The sequence below is a fragment of the Microplitis demolitor genome, chromosome 4, assembly GCF_026212275.2.
Source record: "Microplitis demolitor isolate Queensland-Clemson2020A chromosome 4, iyMicDemo2.1a, whole genome shotgun sequence".
Lineage (NCBI taxonomy): Eukaryota > Metazoa > Arthropoda > Insecta > Hymenoptera > Braconidae > Microplitis > Microplitis demolitor.
In genome coordinates, this window is record NC_068548.1 from 6,152,103 (window position 1) to 6,175,375 (window position 23,273).

The window sequence follows — 23,273 nt, forward strand, 5'->3', positions numbered from 1 at the left end:
ATTAAACAAAAATATTTTTGATGAAATCAATGATTTCGCGTTTTTTTTTACTGTTCTTTGAACCGTGATTACTCTTCAGTTATTTAGTTTATGGTAAAAATCATTGAAATTTAATTTGCTACGAAATTACTTCATATATTTCTTATCGTATTTTTGATAGTTTGACCAAAACTAATGATTAAAGATAATTAAAATTTTTAAGGATAAATTTTTTTTTGTTTTGTTTAAAAATACGCAGTACGAAAATTAAAGTAACAGTTTTTCTATTAGTCAGTAAATGTAAGGTAAAGAGAAAAGAAAAAAAAATTTTCCAAAAAACGAAAAAAAAAAAAAAAATAAAAAAATTCTTGTTTTATTTCGTTTTTCGGAAAATTTTTTATTTTCTCTTTACCTTACTTTTACTGAATAACTAACGCAAAAATGAAAAGAAATCTGTAAAAATTAATTTTTTCATTTTGGTAATGATTACACGAATTAAGGGATAAAACTTGTTCCTTCCATTGTTTTATAAAACTTTGAGCAATCGGCCCGGACAAACGGTTCAATGGATCAATCTTAAAATTTCTAGGGTTTTTGAGGGTACATTAATCTGTAAAATCACCCGGCAACATTAACTTTTCCATCAATATTTGCAAAGCAGCTATGAGTTGACTGAAAAACCAGAAAATGGCCATTTTTTGTGGGTTTTTCAAATTAATATCAAGGATGAAAATTTTTTTTTTTTTTTAATCGAAAATGCAGCTTGTAGGAAATTTATTCAAGTTTCTCAAACTGCTCTTTAAATTACTGTGCAACTATTAGTTTCTGATATTGATAATCAAAGGCAAAAGGACCCTTTTTCATATGAAGGCTGATATCTCAGCAGCAAACTGTTGTACAGAGAAACAAAAAAAAGCAAATTGTAGCTGAATAGCTTTCCTAAACGTGCCATAAATTAATTTTTCCGAAAAAAAATGTCTCAGCCCTGTAGACCTAAAAAACAAAATAAAAAAATTTTTTTTTGAGCTATTTCTTATGATTCCGCAAAAACCATGGTTTAAAAAATTTTTTTGTCGTAAGATCTTTAAACTAGAGATTTCTAGTTTCAATTCGCTTTTTTTATTTTTCCGATATGATCATTTTTTACGAAAATACAGCCTTCCAAAAATCACTAAAAAATTCATAAAATTTTCTTGTCCTTTCAATTTTTTGGATAAGTGTTTTTTTTTATTTTTATACGAAAAAAAAAAAAAAAATAATAATGATAATTAAAAATGACATTTTCTTTTGCATTTAATGTCTTGTATTTATTTTTTACGTAAGAAAATACATACACTTGTTATTGTCTGACGTTTCGTAATAAAAATATGACATCTGCGATGTAATTAAAAATATTTCGAATTATTTTTCTGACGCCTAGAATGTCAGTCACAATTATTATTATTTTTGTTATAAATAATGTTTTTTAGCTTCGTAAATTCATAATATCAAAGGTAAATATTAAATTAACTTGACGTTCAATTGTATATGAACTTACAAGCTACCAGTGAATAAATATTTTTACGATATGAACTACTATTGTTAACTCTGGGAATACCCGATGACTTATCAATTTATATAAATGTTGTTTACTGCTTAGTAATAATTAATTAATGCTTATTTTTAGAAACGTGTTTTTTTTTTTTAATTATAAAACTAACGTTTCAAACTTGGGTCGATTTTAAAATAGACGTATGTTACTGCGTTTAATTAAGATAATTAAATCAATAACAAAGTTATTAATAGAGGAAACTGAGGTCAAATTTTTCGTATTAGGGAATAAAAAAAATTCTGTTAATCTTGAATTTTATTATTTTATATATTTAACTTTGAAGTGAAATTACTTGAAAACTATTGAGTTTATGAAAAAAGTTATAGAAATTTTTTTTGTAGTCAATTTGATTTACTTAAAAATTGTCCATCTTAATTTTTTATGTATCTTTGATAGTTTAGCCAGAATTACAAATTTAAAATTTATAAAAGTAATTTTTTGATATACAATTGTCAAATCTATTTATTATATTATTAAAAAAATGCATACGAATTTTTATTCTTTATTATATTATTTAGTATCTTCTAAAAATCTTTATTACTGATTACAAAATTTGTAAAAAAAATTAAACAATTTTAGTTTTCATTGAAAAAATAAATTATTAATCTACAAAGCATATTCATTACAATTCTGATAAAATTCTAGATTGAGCGTTATCTGGGATATCTATTGTATATTTGATTACTGAATGATGTGTATTTAACTCATTGTATTTAAAATTGATTATACGAAAATTCATCTATCTCAATTTCATTCGCTTTCCCTTTATCCCATTCGCCCTTTTCATTCTCTCATCCTCTCGTCTGCTACACACCCCCTTCCGCTACCTCCACCCTTCATATATTACACATGAATAAATACAATTTAGCAGAATAATCGACGTGAACATTTGATTGCTTTGAAAACTTTTGATGTAGTTTTAAACTATAATTTGATTTTAAAACAGTTCCAACATTCTGATTTTACCTACTTGCCTCTCTTTCGAATTATTCCCTTTCCCCTCACCTACTTTACCTCAAAGATAAATTCCATCTAATCTTATCAATAATTTTTACAATACTGCCTATAAGAACCCTCCTGTGGAGATAGAAATTACAGCCGTAATGTGGCAGTTATTGATAATCTGTCTGCTGGTACCCAGCATTCTTACCGCACAGGAAAAATGGTGGAAGAATTCGTTTATCTATCAAGTGTACCCGCGTAGTTTTAAAGATAGCAATGGAGACGGAGTTGGAGACTTGAAAGGAATCACCAGCAAACTTGACCATCTTGCTCGATTGGGAGTTTCAGGATTCTGGATATCCCCGGTCTTTACGAGTCCGATGGTTGATTTTGGCTATGACATCGCCAACTTCACCGACATCGACCCGGTCTTTGGGACTTTGGCGGATATGGATGTTCTGACGAAAGCTGCACACCAGCGAGGACTTAAAGTTATTCTGGATTTCGTGCCTAATCACAGCTCGGACAAGCATCCCTGGTTTCAGAAGTCTGTGCAACGGATAAAGCCATATGATGAGTATTACATTTGGAAGGACGCTAAGATGGTGAATGGTACGCGTCAGCCGCCAAATAATTGGCTGAGTGTTTTTCATGGATCGGCGTGGACTTGGAATGAACAGCGGAAGCAATATTACTTCCGGCAGTTTACTCCTCAACAACCGGATTTGAACTTTAGGAGCGCGGCTTTGAGGAAAGAGATGGAAGACGTGCTAGTTTTCTGGACTAATCGAGGTATTGATGGGTTTAGGGTTGATGCAATCATTCATGCATACGAAGATTCAAGGCTGCTTGATGAACCGGTGATTCCTAATAGTGGGTACCCAGCAGACAACTGGAACTCACTGAATCATATTTACACGAGGAATCAAAATGAGACTTTCGGCCTAGTTGCTAGCTGGCGTAAGATTCTAGACGCTCAGCCAGGAGATAAAAAGATTCTGATGACTGAAAGCTTCACGGGACTGCAGGAAGAGTTGCAGTACTCAATGAACTACTATCGTTCGGGGTCGGATGTTCCCTTTAACTTCATGCTGTTGGGCGCGTTGAACAACAAATCAACTCCACTGGATTTCAAGAGAGCCATTGATTCATGGTTGAATTACATGCCTGCTAGTGAGGAAGCTAACTGGGTAATAGATAACCATGATGTCAATCGAGTCAGTACACGGATTGGTAACGCACGTAAGGATCATTTTATTATGTTGGCTGCAGTACTACCTGGTGTGGGCGTTATGTACTACGGAAATGAGATTGGAATGGATGACACGTGGTTGACGTACAATGAAACCGTGGATCCTGTTGGCTGCAACGCAGGCCCCGGTAAATATCAACTGACTTCGCGAGATCCTGCCAGAACTCCAATGCAGTGGGACAACTCTACCAGCGCAGGATTCTCTACCAATCCGAAAACGTGGCTGCGAGTTAATCCTAATTACAAAACCATCAATTTGGCGAGTGAACAAAATGACTTTAGGTCCCACTTTTCAATCTTCATTAAGCTGATGGCATTGAAGAAATCTGGGAGGTTGGTCAATGCAACCACTGAGACAGTGGTCATTGGGGATAATGTCTTAGGGGTTGTCAGGCGTCCAACGAATTCTACAATGAGACTTTATGCCCTGGTACAAAATTTCGGAAGCAAACCAGTGACTTTGGATGTTTCGGCCTGGATGAACATTCCGGAGAGGATGAGAATCCTTGTTACTAATCGAGATTGGAAGACTTTCACGTGGAATGTAATTGATACAACGGCTTTGGCAATGCCAGGGTATGGATCCATTGTTCTGATGCCATTTTGATTTGAACTCCTGATTTTTACATATATCAAAGTTTAGTTACTTATGTATTTTGTATTAATGTTGAAGAAATAAAAATTAATAGCTTGATAATTTATTTAAAAACTTGTTAATTTTTGTTATGAATAAAATAGTATTTTTTAAATAGAAAAATTTTGAAATAAAAATAATAAATATGTGAAGTTACAGGGATATAACAATGGATTATTCTTTTTTTAATGATTTTCTGTCCCCTAACCTATTAAACTTAAAAATAAAATAGAAGTTAAGATTTTCAAGGAATATTTTTTATTCAATAATGTCATTACATTGGAATACTTAATAATAAATTAAGTAATCGATAATCTACGCTAATATTCACGTAATAATTAATAAGCATAAGAGCGTCTGTTCATTTGAGAATCAACAATAAGTATTGATGATAAAATATTTGCATTAGTTATTGTTTGTTCATAATAAATAGAAGAATAAATGAAAATATGGCACAGCATATGCAGTCATTAATATTGTAAGACGGAATTGGAGTATAGGGTTTTGCGAAATAGATGAATAGTACAGATGCAACTGCAGAAATTCAAGTTAATCGATCATGCTATTATTTATAAAGAATTGCTTATCCTACAGACGGGTATAAAATAACGAGTTGAGTTGGTGGAAGCAACAGTTAAAGATGTTACGTGAGTTAATTTTTATCTCTGCGATTGTTTTTGTGGTTGCTTTACCACAAGGCCCTCTAAAATTACCTTGGCCCCTTTCTGGACCTTGGTCACTTCCTGGACCATGGACACCTGGTCAACGACCTGGACCTTGGTTACCTGGTCAACGACCTGGATCGTGGACACCTGGTCAACGACCTGGACCTGGTCAACGACCTCCAGGATTACCTGGATTGGATCCAGGATCCCAAGAACAGCCTCCAAGGCCACCTAGACCTGATCAACCACTTCCAGAATCAAATAATCAAACAGACTCATCACAAAACTACAATACATCAGTTCCAACCAATTCATCATCTGAATGGTGGAGAGATTCATTTATTTACCAAATTTACCCGCGAAGTTTTAAAGATAGCAATGGAGACGGTGTCGGTGACCTTAAAGGAATCCTTGAAAAAATCGACCATTTTGTTGACATGAATGTCAGCGCCTTCTGGCTCTCACCCATCTTCCAATCACCAATGGTAGACTTCGGTTATGATATCTCCAATTTTACTGCAATAGATCCTATTTTTGGGACTATTGAAGATTTCAACAATCTAACGGAAGCGGCGCACAAACGTGGACTCAAAGTGATCCTTGACTGGGTGCCCAATCATTCATCGGACGACCATCCCTGGTTCAACAAATCTGTTCACCGCATCAAGCCCTATGACGATTATTACATCTGGAAAGACGCTAAAATAGTAAATGGAACCCGCCAGCCTCCCAACAACTGGCTCAGTGTCTTTCTTGGCTCTGCTTGGGAATGGAATGACATCCGTCAGCAGTACTATCTTCACCAATTTGCAGTCCGACAGCCAGATCTTAACTTCCGAAACGCGGATCTCCGTAAGGAAATGGAAGATGCTTTAGTTTACTGGGCCAAGAACGGCGCAGACGGATTTCGTATTGACTCAATGATTTTCATGTACGAAGACGACAGGTTCCTAGACGAACCTGTGATTCCTAACACAGGAAAACCAGCAAATGATCCTGCAACCCTAAAACATATTTACACCGTAGACCAGCCCGAGACCTACGACCTCTTGAAGAGCTGGCGTCAAAAACTTGATTCTTTGGGTGGCGAGAAGCTGATTATCATGACTGAGGCCTACACTTCTTTACCACTGACTGTTAAGTATTACGAGTACGGTTCCAATGTCCCCTTCAACTTCATGTTCGTTACTGGACTGAATAACAAGTCTTCAGCGTTAGATTTTAAAAGAAGCATTGACAGTTGGTTAAATAGCATTCCTGAGGGTGATTACATTGCTAATTGGGTAGTTGATAATCATGACAATCCACGTGTGGCCAACAGACTGGGCCCCAAGAGGGCTGATGAGCTCACGATGCTTGCTGCAGTTTTACCAGGAGTCGGAGTGGTTTTCAATGGAGACGAGATTGGAATGATCGGAGCATACATTCCCTGGGAGCAGACTGTTGATCCTCAGGCTTGCAATGCTGGTCTAGACAATTACTTGGCCGTAACTCGTGACCCTGAAAGAACTCCCTATCAGTGGGACAACTCAACAAGCGCCGGATTTTCTTCTAATAATAAAACTTGGCTGCCTGTAAATCCTAACTACCAGTCGCTGAATTTAGCAAACCAGAAAGACGATCCAGAGTCACATTACGGAATTTTCAAGAGACTAGTTGCTTTGAAATCGAATGATGTGATAAAGAAGGGAGACACTGAAGTTCTTCTAGCTACGGAAAATGTTCTCAGTGTTATTAGAAGACTACCAAAGCAGAACCCCATTGTTTTACTAATCAATTTCGCTAATAAGAGAGTTACTTTCGATGCACAAGCTTGGCTCAATATCCCAAGTAATATGACCGTCTACGCGCCCAGTGTAGGATCCAATACTAAGATTGGTATTAAAATTGGTACAAGTAAAATTTCTTTACCCGCCGCAGCTTCAGTTGTTCTAACTTAATATTTTTTCACTTTTAATCTATGTAATTTTGAGTTTAATAAAATATTGTTGCATGACTATTGAGTTTAATTTACTCAGTTCCTAACCTTCCACGATGTATGTTAATAAGTCATACCAGACAGACATAATTAAGTTTCTATGCTTCCAAAGAACTACTCATGAATAATTTTCAATTAATCAAACAATGGATCGAATCCCAAATTCCGTAACTTGGGTTGTAATTATCGAATAGAAATAAACAAAAAACGGGGTGTTTTCTGAAATTTTTTTATTCTGTTTACAATGTATAGCTTTAAAGGAAATAAGTAGAGATAACAATAAAAAATACCAGTACATTCATTAAATAGATTATAAACTCTCAAGAGCGTAAAATATATAAAATCAATAACTTAATGCTATCTTGAGTACTTCAGTCAGCCGATTAAATTTTTATTGATTTGTAAAACTCACAAGTAAGTAGATTACAATTTTTACCTCGAAGATAGCGATAAGATAAATAATCCTAAGATTTGAATATTTATTGGAAAACCACAAGGTCAATGATTATTTTATCATTTTATATTTTTATGATCAGTCTCATGGTTAAAAGAAGCGTCTTCGTAATGAATTAACAGTGCAAGTCAAGATGTTGCGACGAGCGTTATTAATTTTATTCTTGTGCACTTTGAGTGAGTATACACTCGCTCAGAATGCTGACGAGTGGTGGAGAGACACGTTTGTCTACCAGGTGTATCCAAGGAGTTTCAAAGATGGCAATGGTGATGGAGTTGGAGATCTGAACGGTATAACGAGTAAGTTAGAACATCTAGCAGATTTAGGCGTAAGTGCGTTATGGCTATCTCCGATCTACACAAGTCCCATGGTAGATTTCGGCTACGATATAGCGAACTTCACCAACATTGACAGCATCTTCGGTACTTTGGACGATTTCTCGCGACTAGTTGCTAAAGCTAAAACATTGAAGCTCAAAGTTGTTTTGGACTTTGTGCCGAATCACAGTTCGGATAAGCATGCGTGGTTTCCAAAAAGTGTCCAGAGGATAAAACCCTACGACGAGTACTACATATGGAAGGACGCTAAGATGGTTAATGGGACGCGTAAACCTCCAAATAACTGGCTGAGTGCTTTCCAAGGTTCCGCTTGGACATGGAATGATCAACGGAAGCAGTACTATCTTCATCAGTTCGCAGCTGGACAACCAGATCTAAACTACCGTAGCTCTGCTTTGCAAGAGGAGATGAAAAACGTCTTACGTTTCTGGATAAATCGTGGTGTTGATGGAATCCGAATTGACACGATTCCGAATCTTATTGAAGACGCACGTTTTCTAGATGAGCCAAAAATTCCGAATACTGGTCTACCAGACACTGATCCAGGAACGCTTCAGCATATTTACACCGCTGATCAAGATGAGACCTACGATATCTTGAAATCATGGCGCCAAGTCTTGGATTCAAGTAATGGCACTCGTAAAATAATTTTGACCGAAGCTTGGACCAGTTTGCCCTTGACTATGAAGTACTATGATTACGGATCCAACGTTCCTTTCAACTTCATGTTCATAAACCAGCTAAACAAACAGTCATCACCTTTAGACTTCAAGAGGCTCATTGATCGATACCTGAACAGTATCCCCCGTGGTCAGCAGCCAAACTGGGTAGTCGGAAACCACGACAGTCATCGAGCTGGTTCTCGTTACGGAGAGCAGCGTGCTGATCAGATCCCAATGATTGCCGCCGTGCTGCCAGGTGTTGGAGTACTGTACAACGGTGACGAGATCGGAATGATTGACCGCCCGCTGAGCTGGGCTGAAACCGTTGACCCCGCAGGCTGCAACGCTGGACCCGGAAGATACAATGCCACCTCCCGTGATCCTGAGCGTACTCCTTTCCAGTGGGACAATACTACCAGCGCCGGATTCTCTACCAATCCTAAAACTTGGCTGCCCGTCCACCCTAACTATAAAACCCTTAACCTAGCAGCTCAGAAGACTTCGCCCACTTCCCACTACGGAATCACTAAGCAGCTGGTAGCCCTTAAAAAAGACCCGATCATCAGAATTGGATCCACTCAGCTCATTGTCGCTGGAGAAGACGTTCTAGGTATAGTTCGTCGTCTTGACCAGTCCAGAACTATTGCCTTGTTGATCAACTTCGCCAACAAGCCAATTAAAATTGACGCAAGTGCTTGGTTAAATATTCCCTCCTCCATGAGTGTGTTGGTAGCCAGCGTTGGATCAAAGATAGCACCTGGAACCCGTGTCAATACAGTTGCATTGAATCTACCTGCAGCAGCTTCTTTAATTCTCAAATAATCAATAACCATAATATTATTATGTATCTAAAAATATACATGAATGTATTTTTCATTTGATTTTAAATAAAGAACTCTAGTGATAATTCCTCTTTCATTTACTTATTTTTAATGCATATATTCTCCGATGTTTTGTCTATTTAACTATATGTATATTGATTACTTTTAGAGTTTAATTATTAGCTTTTCACCTATTTGTGGAAGAATAAAGCTGCTAATTACCAGACACTCGAGGTAGTTAATTAAGAGAGGGAGAAAGAAATAAAGGGCTCAAGTTGTTTTTCATTATACTGTTTTTATTTTTAGGAGCATGCTTATGTCTCTCGAGTTTTCATGTAATGAAGACTGACAGTTGAGACGGCATTGTTGCGGGAGTTAATATTCTGGGGCGTTCAGCTGTAAGAAGAATGAACTTTGTGTTATATGTATTTATATATGCATGCATGGATATATGTTTCTATGCAAATATGGAGATAGTTAATTAACGGTAGAGTTAATATTAAAGTTTTATTGGAGAGTGTGTGATGAATAATATATATGAAATACTTCAATTAGTAAGGATAATTTTTTTTAAAGAAGGAGAGAAGGAGAGAGTGATAGCAGAAAACTTCCAGATGGATTTAATGCGAAGCGTAGAAGGTGGTGAGAATAAAAAAATAATGCTATCGGTTATCGGCATTGATTTTTATGTGAGTTTGTTAGTTTAAAAGATATGAGATCAAGTTAAAAGGAATGATGAGTACGGAGACAAGGTAGTGGATGGCAGAATGTTACTAACAGTAGTGTGCGTGCCATTAATCTGGGGATTAGTTGGGTTGCAAGAGTCCGCGGCACAGAATGTTACGGGGAAAGACGAGTGGTGGAGAGACTCGTTTATCTACCAAGTGTATCCAAGGAGCTTCAAAGACAGCAATGGAGACGGCGTGGGTGACTTGAATGGCATAACGAGCAAGCTTGAGCACTTGGTAGATTTGGGCGTGGGTACAGTTTGGCTGTCACCGATCTACGCAAGTCCGATGGTAGATTTTGGGTATGATATATCTAATTTTACGGCAATTGATCCTATTTTTGGAACGATTGATGACTTTAAGCGCCTGACCACGAGGGCTAAAGCGTTGAAGCTTAAAGTTGTGTTGGATTTCGTGCCGAATCACAGCTCGGATAAGCATCCCTGGTTCGTTAAAAGTATCCAGCGTATCAAGCCTTTTGATGAGTATTATGTCTGGAAGGACGCCAGGATAGTAAATGGAACGCGAAAGCCGCCCAACAATTGGCTGAGTCAATTTCAAGGTTCCGCCTGGGAATGGAATGATCAACGCAAGCAGTACTATTACCACCAGTTCTCTTCAAGGCAACCGGATTTCAATTACAGCAGCGCTGCTTTGCAGGAAGAAATGAAAAACGTCTTACGCTTCTGGCTGAACCGTGGAATTGACGGTTTCCGTATCAGCGCGATTAATTATCTGATCGAAGACCCACACTTTCTAGACGAACCCAAAAGTTCAAGTGCTTCCTTTTTACCGGTCACTGATCCAAACTCTCTGAAGCATATTTACACAGTGGATCGTGATCAAAACTATGATATTCTTCAAGCCTGGCGCCAGGTTCTCGACTCAACCAATGGAACCCGCAAAGTAATTATCACCGAAGCCTACACAACTCCTTACTTCACAATGAAGTTCTACCAGCACGGATCCAACATTCCCTTCAACTTCAACTTGATTCATAAGATTAAGCTCAATTCCGGCGCCCTAGGCTACAAGGGCGTAATCGACGGCTACTTGAACGAACTACCCAGCGGAGCTTTACCAAATTGGGTCGTTGGCAATCATGACAACCGTCGCACTGGCTCCAGACTAACCAGCAGATGGATCGACCAGATCAACATGATTGCCGCCGTGCTTCCTGGGGTTGCCATCATCTACAATGGTGACGAGATCGGTATGATCGATAGACCAATGGCCTGGAACGAAACTCTTGATCCAGCAGGAATCAATGCCGGCCCACTAAATTACAAATTCAAATCTCGCGATCCCGCGAGGACTCCCTTTCAGTGGGATAATTCAACTAGTGCTGGCTTCTCTTCCAATCTCAAAACCTGGCTTCCAGTGAATTCTAATTACAAGACTGTCAATCTTGCCATTCAGAAGACCCAACCCTACTCTCACTATTCACTTATGAAAAAACTGATCTCTTTGAAAAAAAGTCCTATCCTCCGAAATGGTACCACCGAAACTACTGTTGTCCATTATGCATATTTCGCGATTGTGCGGAGGCTGCAAAATCAATCGCCAGTGGTTTTGCTGATTAATGTACACAAAACCCTTGTACGTTATGATATCGCAGCTTTTATTAATGCTCCGGATAAAATGACAGTTTACGCCGCTAATTCATGGGCTAATATTTCAGTGGGTGTTCAAGTTGATATGACTAATTTTGGTATTGATGGTTACGGTGCCGTCATACTCATTTAAATAAAGGCAATATCAGAACAAGGAAAAAAAAATATTTCTCTCCATCCCTGCTATATTGTAATCATTATCCATTTTATCGGATTAAGATAATAACTACTTGTACTCGTGCATGAAATTTTGTATGATGAAAATAATAATACTGTTTCAATTAATTTTTTAATTAATTTTAATTGGAAATTTACACAGAGTTGTAATTATAGTTAAAAATTCATCGTTAGCTTGTATTTTCATTAAATAAAGTTCAGTAATTGAACCACTTGTTTGACGTTAACAATTAATAATTATAGTGAGGGCAAAAATAAACCAGTTGAAATAAATATTTTAATTGAAATAACTTCGAGTTTTGTCGAAATTGACGTATGGAGACGAAAAAAAAAAATTATCCTCAAGTTAAAACTGTGCAGTATAACATGACATCGGTTACTTTTGTGTAATTTTTTTTTTTAGTGATGGGACGAGAAGGAAAATATCAAAAAAGCTTTTTCTCGCCTCCGGGCGAAAAGCGTCAACTTTCGTCCCGCTGTGCAAAACGAATAAGTTGCCACTTTCCGCCTCCGTCGACGAGAAAAATAGTATACACTCCTCGGGAAGTAAATAAGAAAGCCTTAGATCACATGTAATTGTTGGCCGAAGTGAAGCTAATTTTCTTACTTTACTTCCCTAGGTGTGTAATATACTATTTTTAACTTTTAATCAATGAAAAATTTAATTTTATCAGAAATCGATTTCAATGTGTGACCCAATAATGGAAACCTAAGAATTATTTTTAAAAAATTATAACAATGGCATTGATTATTTAATTAACATTAAAGTATCGTTCAATGAAATTCTACAATTTAAATTCTCTAATTAAAAGTAATGTCATTGTCTAATAACTGTTTGTTTCCGATTTTTGTAAATCTTATTGTCATAGAAAAAATATTGGATTATTTCTATAAAAAAACTTCAAAAAGTATTTATGATGCCTAAAAAATCTTCGCCTGAAATTATGGGTATTTAGAGTAATTTTTTTTTTTTTTTTTATTGAACACTTGTCATGTATATATATATATATATATATATATATATATATATTTTTTTTTTCTTTTTCTTTACTCAGTCAACAAAATTCTTGACAACAAGCAGCAGAAGTAAGAAATAAATATATCATTGATTTTATATCTGGGAATTTCCTTCGCGTCATAATAACTAACAATAAATATATATATACACAGTTATCAGTTATAAAAGCAATAACATTGACTTATCTTTGTCTAGCAGTTTCCTGAAGATATGTCATGATTATGATTATAATTACAAATATAATTTTAAAATTAACCGAAAATGCAGAAATAGGTAGTGCATGAATGTTAATACAATCGATAAGAGCATACTTAAACGGGTTATTTTTTTGGGTGTAAAAAGTGTGCGCCAGACCAATTGGATTCATCTAGGATAAACTTTTAGGCGCAACACTTGTGATAGTGTAAACCTGAGCCGCAAAACCGATAAAGTTTCTAATACTATTGACAATACTCGAGTAGCTCATACATTTCGAAGATGGATCAAGTAGGTCAGTGATATGTGCAATTAGTAGGCGACTCCTGAGATATCTGGGATTGAGAGAATTCCTGTCCGGAAAACCCGATCTTACTGTAATGAAAGTGAATTCGGAGGACCGTATCTCTCCCCTCCATCCTCCGTATATCTGGATACTTTAGGACAGAAAAATTTTACCGGGAGATGGCTAACATTTGGATCAATAGTATTCATCGAGACTGTACACAAGTAAACAAGCTTGTTTATTGAGTTATATTTTTCGAGAACAATGTTTGCTATTTATCTTAACTTAATCTATCGTGTTGACAAAAAGTTTAATAAAAAATAGATGAATTTATCAGTTATTGTAACTGAAACTTCCCAACTGATAACTACAATCGGAATAGTAGGCGGCGAATATAAAAAATAGTGCTATCTGTTATCGGTATTGATTTTTATATGGGTTTGTTAGTTTAAAAGATATGTGATCAAGTTAAAAGGAATGGTGAGTACGGGGACAAGGTAGTGGGTGGCAGAATGTTGCTAACAGTAGTGTGCGTGAAATTAATCTGGGGATTAGTTGGTTTGCGAGAGTCCGTGGCACAGAATGCTACGGGGAAGGACGAGTGGTGGAGAGACACGTTTATCTACCAAGTGTATCCGAGGAGCTTCAAAGACAGCAATGGAGACGGCGTGGGTGATTTGAATGGCATAACGAGCAAGCTGGAGCATTTGGTGGATTTGGGCGTGAGTACGGTTTGGTTGTCGCCGATCTACGCAAGTCCGATGGTAGATTTTGGGTATGATATATCTAATTTTACGGCGATTGATCCTATTTTTGGAACGATTGATGACTTTAAGCGCCTGACCACGAGGGCTAAAGCGTTGAAGCTTAAAGTTGTGTTGGATTTCGTGCCGAATCACAGCTCGGATAAGCATCCCTGGTTCTTAAAAAGTGTCCAGCGTATCAAGCCTTTTGATGAGTATTACATTTGGAAGGACGCCAAGATGGTAAATGGAACGCGGAAACCACCCAATAATTGGCTGAGTGAATTCCAAGGCTCTGCTTGGCAATGGAATGATCAACGCAAGCAATACTACTACCATGAGTTTACCGTAGGACAGCCGGATCTTAATTACCGCAGCACTGCTTTGCAAGAAGAGATGAAAAACGTCTTCCGCTTTTGGCTGAACCTTGGCGTTGATGGTTTTCGAGTTGATGCAATTAATTTTCTCGTTGAAGACTCGCGTTTTCTAGACGAACCCAAGATACCTAATACTGGGTTCCAAGACACTGACCCAAGGACACTTAGACACATCTACACGTCAGATCAGAATGAAACCTATGACATTGTAGCATCCTGGCGCAAGCTAGTTGACTCCACAAATGGAACCCGCAAGATAATTCTCACCGAAGCTTACACCACTCTGCCTTACGCAATGAAGTACTACCAATTCGGATCTAACATTCCATTCAATTTCATCTTCCTTCGCAATATCACGAGCGTTTCTAAGCCCGTCGACTACAAACGTGCTATAGATCGCTACCTCAACTCTATTCCTGCTGGTTACGTTGCCAATTGGGTGACCGGGAATCACGACAATTCCAGAGTGGCTTCTCGCTTTGGTCCCCATCGTGCTGATCAGATTACTATGATCGCCGCAATCCTTCCAGGTGTTGGAATCATTTACAATGGAGATGAAATAGGAATGATCGACCGTCCCATGTCCTGGAACGAGACCATCGACCCTGCAGGCTGCAACGCAGGACCAAGCCGCTATAATTTAACTTCTCGTGATCCTGCAAGAACTCCTTTCCAGTGGGACAGCTCTATCAATGCAGGTTTCTCAACCGGCAAGAAAACTTGGCTACCCGTTCACTCGAACTACAAGACCCTGAACCTTCAAGCTGAAAAGACCACTCAGAAGTCTTCCTACGCCATCACTAAGCGGCTGATTTCTCTCAAGCAGAATCCGGTCGTCCAACGAGGTACCACTCAAGTAACCGCGATCTACGACGCCTTTTTGGGTATCGCTCGAAGACTTCCAAATCAGTCACCCGTTGTGTTAATTGTCAATCTATATAATCATTCAATGCACTATGATGTCGCAACGTTCATGAACATTCCAAAACAGATGACTGTCTACGTCGCCAACGCAGCCGCTAATTTGAGCATCGGCGCTAAAATCAACACATCGTTTCTACAGTTACCAGGCAACGCTTCCGTGATTCTGCTTTAATTACTAATTGCTAATTATTGTTATTATTGAAACCAATAGTAATTAAATAACCAATTGTACGTGACACCTAATTTATATTGCTCATTAATTAACTGCTATTATAATAATATTTGGATAATATATATATTTTAATTCATAATTGCCATCTTCATATTTATTTTGGAAAAATGTAATCAAGTGGATGTTATTCATATCTGATTATTGAATTCTTCACGAATCAATAAAAATTTTTTAATGTTTGCTTACGATAATTAATTCTTTTTTATTCATCCACATCATGATCTAATATGTAAATATGAGTTTTCATTATGCATGTGCGTAATTAAATAATCATAAGCTTAAATGGAGAATGAATAATTAAAGTAAGAAAAAAATTGAGAAAAACATTATAAAATAACTATAAATTACTATACACTGAAATTCTAGCAATGTTATTGACTTGGGGAAAAAAGTTATGAAGGCTTTTTTATAGAGAATTTAATTTTCCGTAAAATCGTTGGTCACCATTTTTGTTATATATTTGATAAATTAGCCAAAATTTCAATTTTAAGATTAACAAAAAAAGTAAATATTGAAGAAATATTGTGTTTGCTTTGGAAACATATTTCTTCTAAACCATTAAAGGATCGAAGGTAGGGTCGAGGACCTTTTTTGTAGGAAATTTGATTGTCTTCAAAATTATTCAGAGTGATTTATATCGCATCTTTAATGGTTAAGCTAGAATTTAGGTTTGAATATTAATCACTGCATTTATTATTAAAATTTTTGTTATTTAAAATTTTAATTATTTATTTTGAAAGGGTATAGAATAGTTAAATTATTCATTTCCCAGGAGAGTTGTTAATCGATCGATTCGACACTCGAGAATATATATTCTGTCTGAAAGTTTAGTTCCCTTCCCGTTGTTGGCCTCCAACTCATTCACATTTTACGAGGTTTTATTGTTCCCCATCAAGTCACTTGAAGATTAAAGCATATTTACATGAGCTGGATTCTGGATGCTTGTATTAAACATGTAGCTCGCGTTAAAAGTTTAAAAAAAAAAATTTTCCATGTTCAAAAGATGTTTGAAACCGTCATGGTATAAAATAAGCTCGGAAATAAAATGAAAAAAAAAAAAAATAAAATATTTTTTTACGAATTTCGTAAGGTACACTCGGATATGCTCTGCCGCGCACCAATCACGCTGAGTGCACATTCTTCAACTGTATGAAGAAAAAAATATGTTTTCTTGTTTTTTTCTTTTTTTTCGACACTTGACAAAACAAAGCGTGTTTAGAGGCTCAAAGGCTTACGAGTAATTAGCTATCTTAATTAACTTCTCAGTGAATTTAACAAGACGTCAAACAAGCTATTCGGTTAGATTTTTATCTCTATTCCTTTAGATGTGATAAAATTACTGGATGTTTTAGTTTAATTATTTAAATTTGCCATTTCTTACATTCTTCAACTACAAGATTCTTAAAAATTCTAAAAAAAAAAGAGACCTCAGGATTCGAACCCGGCACCCAAAATTCAATATTAATTTTGAAAAAAATCGATTTCTTAACTTCCAAGCTTAATATCTCGAGAACTAATGGCCCGATTTACTCGTTTGAGGGTTCATTTGTTTCAGTACATAACTGAGTTTCATATGAGGCAAGATGAATTTTTCAAAATAATAATTAGTTTAAAAAATTAATTTTTTTTAAAACCTCGATATTGACCTCAAAGAAAACTTGGAAAGTAATGGTGCTACTAAAGTTTTTAACACCTTGCTTTTATTGATAACTAAAGTTTGTAGGAAGTGATTATGGAGACGTAAAATGAGACGAAAAAAAAAAATAATTGATGAAAAGCGGAAATAGGATATTTTTATTGTAAATAGTTTTAGTTGTTGTTTGTGTTAATTAATAAATAAAATTGATGTTTTATCGTCGGAATATGAGGAAGGAAGGATAAAAAAGGATAAAATTGATAAATTGTATCCAATAATAGGATCACGTGATCACATGATGATATTTTATCGTGACGGTTTAAACTAACAGGTTTACCAAGCTGTGAATACAGAAGATTTCACGACAATTGGCTGGAAATCCCATTGGATAGTGGATATGAACCCATTTCGTACCAAAATACTCTGCTGGTATATGTATACATATATAACCCCAGTACTAGAGTTGCATCGGCACCAATATCAGGGCAACCAACCACCCGACCAATACCACGTAGACTAGCTCTCAATTTCAGTTCGTTCCCGTTATCGAGAGAGTTTATTGCTTGATCGGTGTATTAACCCTACACCATTTATATTAACATATATATATATATATACGTATGTATATATATATATATAAATACATTTAATAGCATTTCCATTTGAATTATCAGTGTTTCCGAGTATTCACAACTCGTTGACATTTTAAATTGTACATGAATATTGTCTTTCTATGTACACAGACACACGCACACACAGATATACATGTATATACATATTCAAAGGTATGTTCATGATTACAAACCATGTTACTGTTAATTTTATCGTCCAAATAATAATTCTTGTTGATAATAACCATTTGCTAGATGTATATTTGTAATGTCACTTAAGAGCTTTGAACTGGATAAAAAATAAAAACTAATTTAATTGTTGATTGAATGTAATTTATTATGCAAACTGTATACTTTACATGAGATTTTTTTATTTACGTTTAAGTCAATCAGGGTCAGAGTTGTGGACCTTGAAAGATAAACCTAATTTCGAAAAAAAAATACCTTTGATTATTCTATTTTTAAATAGTGTAAGCCAATATAAGATTTCTAAGGTGGAACTTTTTTCGAAATTGTCTCCTCGATAACTAGATCGTGATAAGTAAGCCTTAAAAAATAACGAAATAAATTTTCAAAAACTAATTAATTTATATCAAGAGATACTATTTCTTTGGCGATAGCATACATTTTTTTGCCTTTTTGTCTAAGATAAAAGAGATAGTCTCGTGAGAAATCTCAGGAAAATTCTTATTCTCGGAGATATTTTCTAAAAAGTCGCATCTACTTTCTCATTCTAGAAGTAGGGAAGCGTTCGTAATCGTCTTTCTCTCATTCCCTCTTAACTTTCCTGTTTCGGTGGTACTACACACAAGGTAACAACGATACACGACAAAGTACAAACTTACAGGCGTATATAAAGCGACAATTGTGTCAAAGGAGTAGAGAAATTGTTGTCAGTAGAGTATATCCGTATATATAGTTTGTAGTAGCGGAATGAAATCAGTGACTCTTGAAATTGCTTTTATACTATCTTGTCTTTGTTATTACTGTTGTTATTATTATTATTATTATAGTTGTCATTACACATTGTATTATATCCGTATATTTATTGTCTACCTTTATAATAAGGATTATTATATTCAAGTGTCACTATTACTGATTTTATTATTATTATTAATTCCGGACTTGCATTTGCCTTAGAAATATCAAAAGTAATCATTATTAATTTTTTTATTTTTGTTAAATGACCCATTTTACCCCACCCTGATTGAATAGTCACTCAGAATATTCCCGATTCACTGCCATTTAAAATAAGCCCTCAAAGCAGTAATTTCGTTGATTAGTTTCCGAGATATAGGCAGGAACATTAAAAACTTTTATAAAAATCAATTACTGAGCTCGTGGGTTCAAATCCGGTTCACAGTGTTTTTTTTACCCAATTTTATTTTTTAATTTTTCTGTGTCCAAATGAAGTCACTAGTGTCTCTACAATATATATTTACAAATTTTAAATCTAAATCTAAAAAAAAAAAAAAAAAAAAAAAAAAAAAAGTTCAAGCTCAAAATCTTAAAATTTACAATCCACTCAATTTTTTTTATCGCACGCGTGCAACCCAAATCCATTAAATAAATTTTCACTTAAAATAATTCCTTAAAAAAATATACAACAACTCATCTAGTTTATCACCGCCATAAGTAATAAAATATAAATAAAAATACAAAACAATAAAAATAAATGTAACAATAACAATAAAAAATAAGTTTAAGCAGAAACGTGCCAGATGGCACGGACTGTTAAGCTATCACCATATTGGCAAATAGTAAATATTGTTATATCTAATTGTACGCCGCGTACAGACACAGACGCCGATTTACACTCAGTACCTCCCTCTTTTATTTCTCTCTTTCTCGCTCTTTTTCTCTTTCTCTTACTCACACTCACCCATACCCTCAACTTCACTCTCTCTCCTCTCTTCCTACCTCGTCCCCATCGCATATTCAACTACATACATTTAACGGTAAAATGCAATTTCCATTCTCTCAAATAATGTCATCCTATTTCCACAATCTATTCATCTACATCCATAACATATAACTAATATTATATGTATTTAAATATATATATATATATATATATATATATATATATATATATATATATATATATATATATATATATATATATATATGAGTACTAATAACAGCAGTTTTTAGGACACAATATATATATATATATATATATATATATATATATATATATATATATATATATATATATATATATATATATATATATATATATAATATTAAGTACTCATTGATTTTATGCATCGACAGAATCCAATTATCGACGAATTTTTTTTTTTTTTTAGTCATGTTCAATTACAATTTTTTTTTCTTTAAAAAAAAAAGTTTTCTTTTTAATTTTTTCCAAACGTTTAATGCTTGCGTGAGTAGTGGGTTTAAATTTACTTCCACTGTTGGCACAAAGCAGTTATAAATTATCAACGAATTTACTTCTACCTTATAAGTTCAATAAATTTGAACTACAAATTGTTGACAAAACAAAATTTTGATTTATTTTGATTTTGATTTTTTTTTATTAAAAGTGAATTTTAATTTTTTAATTTTTTTACTGGACTTATGATTATTTAGACGGATGTAGTTTTGATAATAATTAAAATATGAGAATTGATAAGAAGAAATGGAATTTACAGAATTTATAAAAAGAAAAAAAAATTTAGAGCAGAAATTTAGAGGTTTAAAATAGTTTGTTTAAAATTTTTTATTAGATAATTAGAACCAGAGATGTCAAAGTTTGAAATTAGGATTTTGAAAAAAAAAAAAAAAAATGTTTTGGGATAATTTATTACTGAATGCTACTAAGTTTAGAAATTATGATTTATGTTTATAAAGAAAAATAAAGTTAGTAAAAATGAAAAGGGAACTGAAGAATGGAAATAAAGAAATTAATAAAAATATATATATTTATATGAAGAAAAGTTTGAAACGATAGAATATTAACCATTATTTATTCGTATACTTTTTATTATACTGTCATGAAGAGTTTTAGTTTATATATTATGTGTATAAAAGTGACAGGAGGATGAGCAGAAACCGCTGGGGAAAAGCTTTAATTTAACGAGGAGACTCGACTTCACAGTAGCGATACTCAAAACATTATTACCTTTTTTTTTTATATAGCTAGATAAATATGCTTATCATAATATATACAAATAACTGAAATAAACAAGTATAGTAATTAAGTTAATTATAATTAACTTATTTAATAAATTCTTCACCGATTTGATTTTATTTTTCAAAAAATTTACACTCAAGTTATAATAAAATAAAAATTTTGAATAAACTACTGCAGATATCACAAAAATGAATGGAAACAAATTTGTAGCTTACTCAAATTTCTAAAAAAAGGTTATACACATTTTTTTTGCACTCTCTAGTTTTTCCGTAATATAAAAAAAAACCATCCGGCCTTACCCGGAATGGAAAGGTAGATTTCTTATATATGTAAATACAATAAAGCTACAATAGTGTACTTAATACTTATTTTGTAAGCTTTACCATGAATTTTAAGGAAATGGGTTATGCCTTATTATTTAGAAGTTATTAGAAGACTAAGCTGCAAAAATAAGCTTTTTTATTTTTTTTTGAAATTTTCGATATCATCAAATTGTTAGAAAAGATGTTTCAAAAAATCAAGTATTACAGTGAAAATTAAAGCTAATCATTCAAATTTTGAGATACTTTTTACAGAATTGAGTTATCATTTTCGGTTCAGAAGTTATTTTAGGATAAAGCCAGAAAATTCATTTTTATGAAAATCAGAAAAAATTTCAAACACCCACAACTTCCGAACTAATCGACCGATTGGGCTCATTTTTGAACTTGATTAAGGTAATCGTCCAATAAATTAATGTATAAAATTTCATTAAGATCCGTTAAGAATTGCGGGCAATATCGTGATGATAAGGCGCGTTATATTGTATATATATACATACATATAAAAATTTTTGAACGGATGGTATTTTTTGACTCTACTAGATAAAATAAGATATATGGTGGCAAAATTCTTTGATAATTCGATCATGAGACCCATTGCAATAGGCCGATTTCTAAAGAAATCTATCTAAAAACATGAAACCGTCTTCTGTCATTCTGACTAGATTTCCTTTGCTTTGAAATTAAAATTTCCACGAAACTATTAAAGCTAGACCCAAACGTACAATAAAAAATTTTAAGCTCATTAAATTTCTTACAAAAATGATGCTTATAAATTTTTACCTGAGCCCTATAGTTATCTCGTTATCTCAAATAAACCATCAATCGATACTAAAGTACTCTTTTGGAGTCGAGCAAAAATTTATAATTAGTTGTCTCGTTGATTAATTTTCTTTTTTTTTATGCTTTACATGTATGAGGTGATTAATTATCATAAAAAAAATATAGAGAACTGAATGTACAGAGTACAACTAAACGCAAAAAAATGTTTTCTTTCCAAAGGAAGTTAGAAACGCTTTTAAATGATTAAAAATAAATCAATACCTTTGCACGTAAAATGTACTATATATATATATATATATATATATATATATATATATATATATATATATATATATATATATATATATATATATATATATATATATATATATATATATATATATATATATATATATATATATATATATATATATATATATATATATATATATATATATATATGTAACTTGGAATTTCATTACAGTTAAACTATTTACTGTAATTGAAACCATATCAAGACTTTTTTTTTGTAAAAAATTTAATTTTTTAAATAATTGTACTTTATACTTCCTACCATATCTCTTTAAATTAAATCACCATCTTTAATTTGAATATTTGAGACTTAAAATTGTTTACCGCAAGATAAGAATTTTTGTGATTTAAATTTGACCATTACTCAATAACTTTTGAGTTTACCGAAAAATCTGAGAAAAGCTTATTTGTAGGGTTTTCTATAAAAATGTATTTTAGACGAAAAAAGTCGGATAAGTAACAGATTATAGCATGGGTTAGTTCCAGAATGAACCAACAGGTTACTCTGTGTCACAAGAGAACGAGTGAGGATTTTAGCGCCCGAGCGAAGTGAGATTTGTCACTTATCAGACTAATAACCTACAACATTTCAAGCAATCCATGATTCAGAAGTTGAACTTATAGAGAAATTTATCACTAATTAATAACTAATATTATACGTATATTGCACTGTTGACAAAATTAGCAGAGGTTAATGCACGGTACACAGAACGCGTAAGTCCTTACGAGTCCTCACTAGTAACCTTGATCATATATGTATACCTCATTACATCTCATTACATCAGTCGGTAAAGAAAATTTCATTCTTTAAAGTATGTATAAAACCATACCTCGAAATATATCATGCAATAATGTTTTCTATCATAGTATGGTATAAAATTATA

General features: G+C 33.9%; 6 protein-coding genes across 7 annotated transcripts in view; 5 read left to right on the plus strand and 1 right to left on the minus strand.

Annotated features, from left to right (window-relative positions):
- LOC103580615 (protein artichoke) overlaps positions 1-23,273 on the minus strand; it is a 187,303-nt gene that overhangs the window by 30,677 nt on the left and 133,353 nt on the right. The gene's annotated exons all lie outside the window — the stretch shown is intronic.
- On the plus strand, positions 2,434-4,549 carry LOC103580614 (alpha-glucosidase-like). Its single transcript, XM_053738569.1, has one exon. The coding sequence runs from the start codon at positions 2,674-2,676 to the stop codon at positions 4,369-4,371; it is 1,698 nt and encodes a 565-aa protein (XP_053594544.1). The 5' UTR covers positions 2,434-2,673; the 3' UTR covers positions 4,372-4,549.
- LOC103580622 (alpha-glucosidase-like) lies at positions 5,039-7,003 on the plus strand. Its single transcript, XM_014440363.2, has one exon. The coding sequence runs from the start codon at positions 5,039-5,041 to the stop codon at positions 7,001-7,003; it is 1,965 nt and encodes a 654-aa protein (XP_014295849.2).
- LOC103580613 (alpha-glucosidase) lies at positions 7,595-9,402 on the plus strand. Its single transcript, XM_008562433.3, has one exon. It carries the CDS (start codon positions 7,629-7,631, stop codon positions 9,315-9,317), a length of 1,689 nt encoding a protein of 562 aa, XP_008560655.1. The 5' UTR covers positions 7,595-7,628; the 3' UTR covers positions 9,318-9,402.
- LOC103580623 (alpha-glucosidase-like) lies at positions 10,084-11,790 on the plus strand. Its single transcript, XM_053738677.1, has one exon. The coding sequence runs from the start codon at positions 10,084-10,086 to the stop codon at positions 11,788-11,790; it is 1,707 nt and encodes a 568-aa protein (XP_053594652.1).
- Positions 12,891-15,724, plus strand: LOC103580612 (alpha-glucosidase-like). Its single transcript, XM_053738568.1, has one exon. It carries the CDS (start codon positions 13,846-13,848, stop codon positions 15,547-15,549), a length of 1,704 nt encoding a protein of 567 aa, XP_053594543.1. The 5' UTR covers positions 12,891-13,845; the 3' UTR covers positions 15,550-15,724.

What these genes read in the sequence shown, in the direction of transcription:
- LOC103580622 (XM_014440363.2), top strand. Translation starts at nt 5,039, where the DNA reads ATGTTACGTGAGTTAATTTTTATCTCTGCGATTGTTTTTGTGGTTGCT.
- LOC103580614 (XM_053738569.1), top strand. Translation starts at nt 2,674, where the DNA reads ATGTGGCAGTTATTGATAATCTGTCTGCTGGTACCCAGCATTCTTACC.
- LOC103580623 (XM_053738677.1), top strand. Translation starts at nt 10,084, where the DNA reads ATGTTACTAACAGTAGTGTGCGTGCCATTAATCTGGGGATTAGTTGGG.
- LOC103580612 (XM_053738568.1), top strand. Translation starts at nt 13,846, where the DNA reads ATGTTGCTAACAGTAGTGTGCGTGAAATTAATCTGGGGATTAGTTGGT.
- LOC103580613 (XM_008562433.3), top strand. Translation starts at nt 7,629, where the DNA reads ATGTTGCGACGAGCGTTATTAATTTTATTCTTGTGCACTTTGAGTGAG.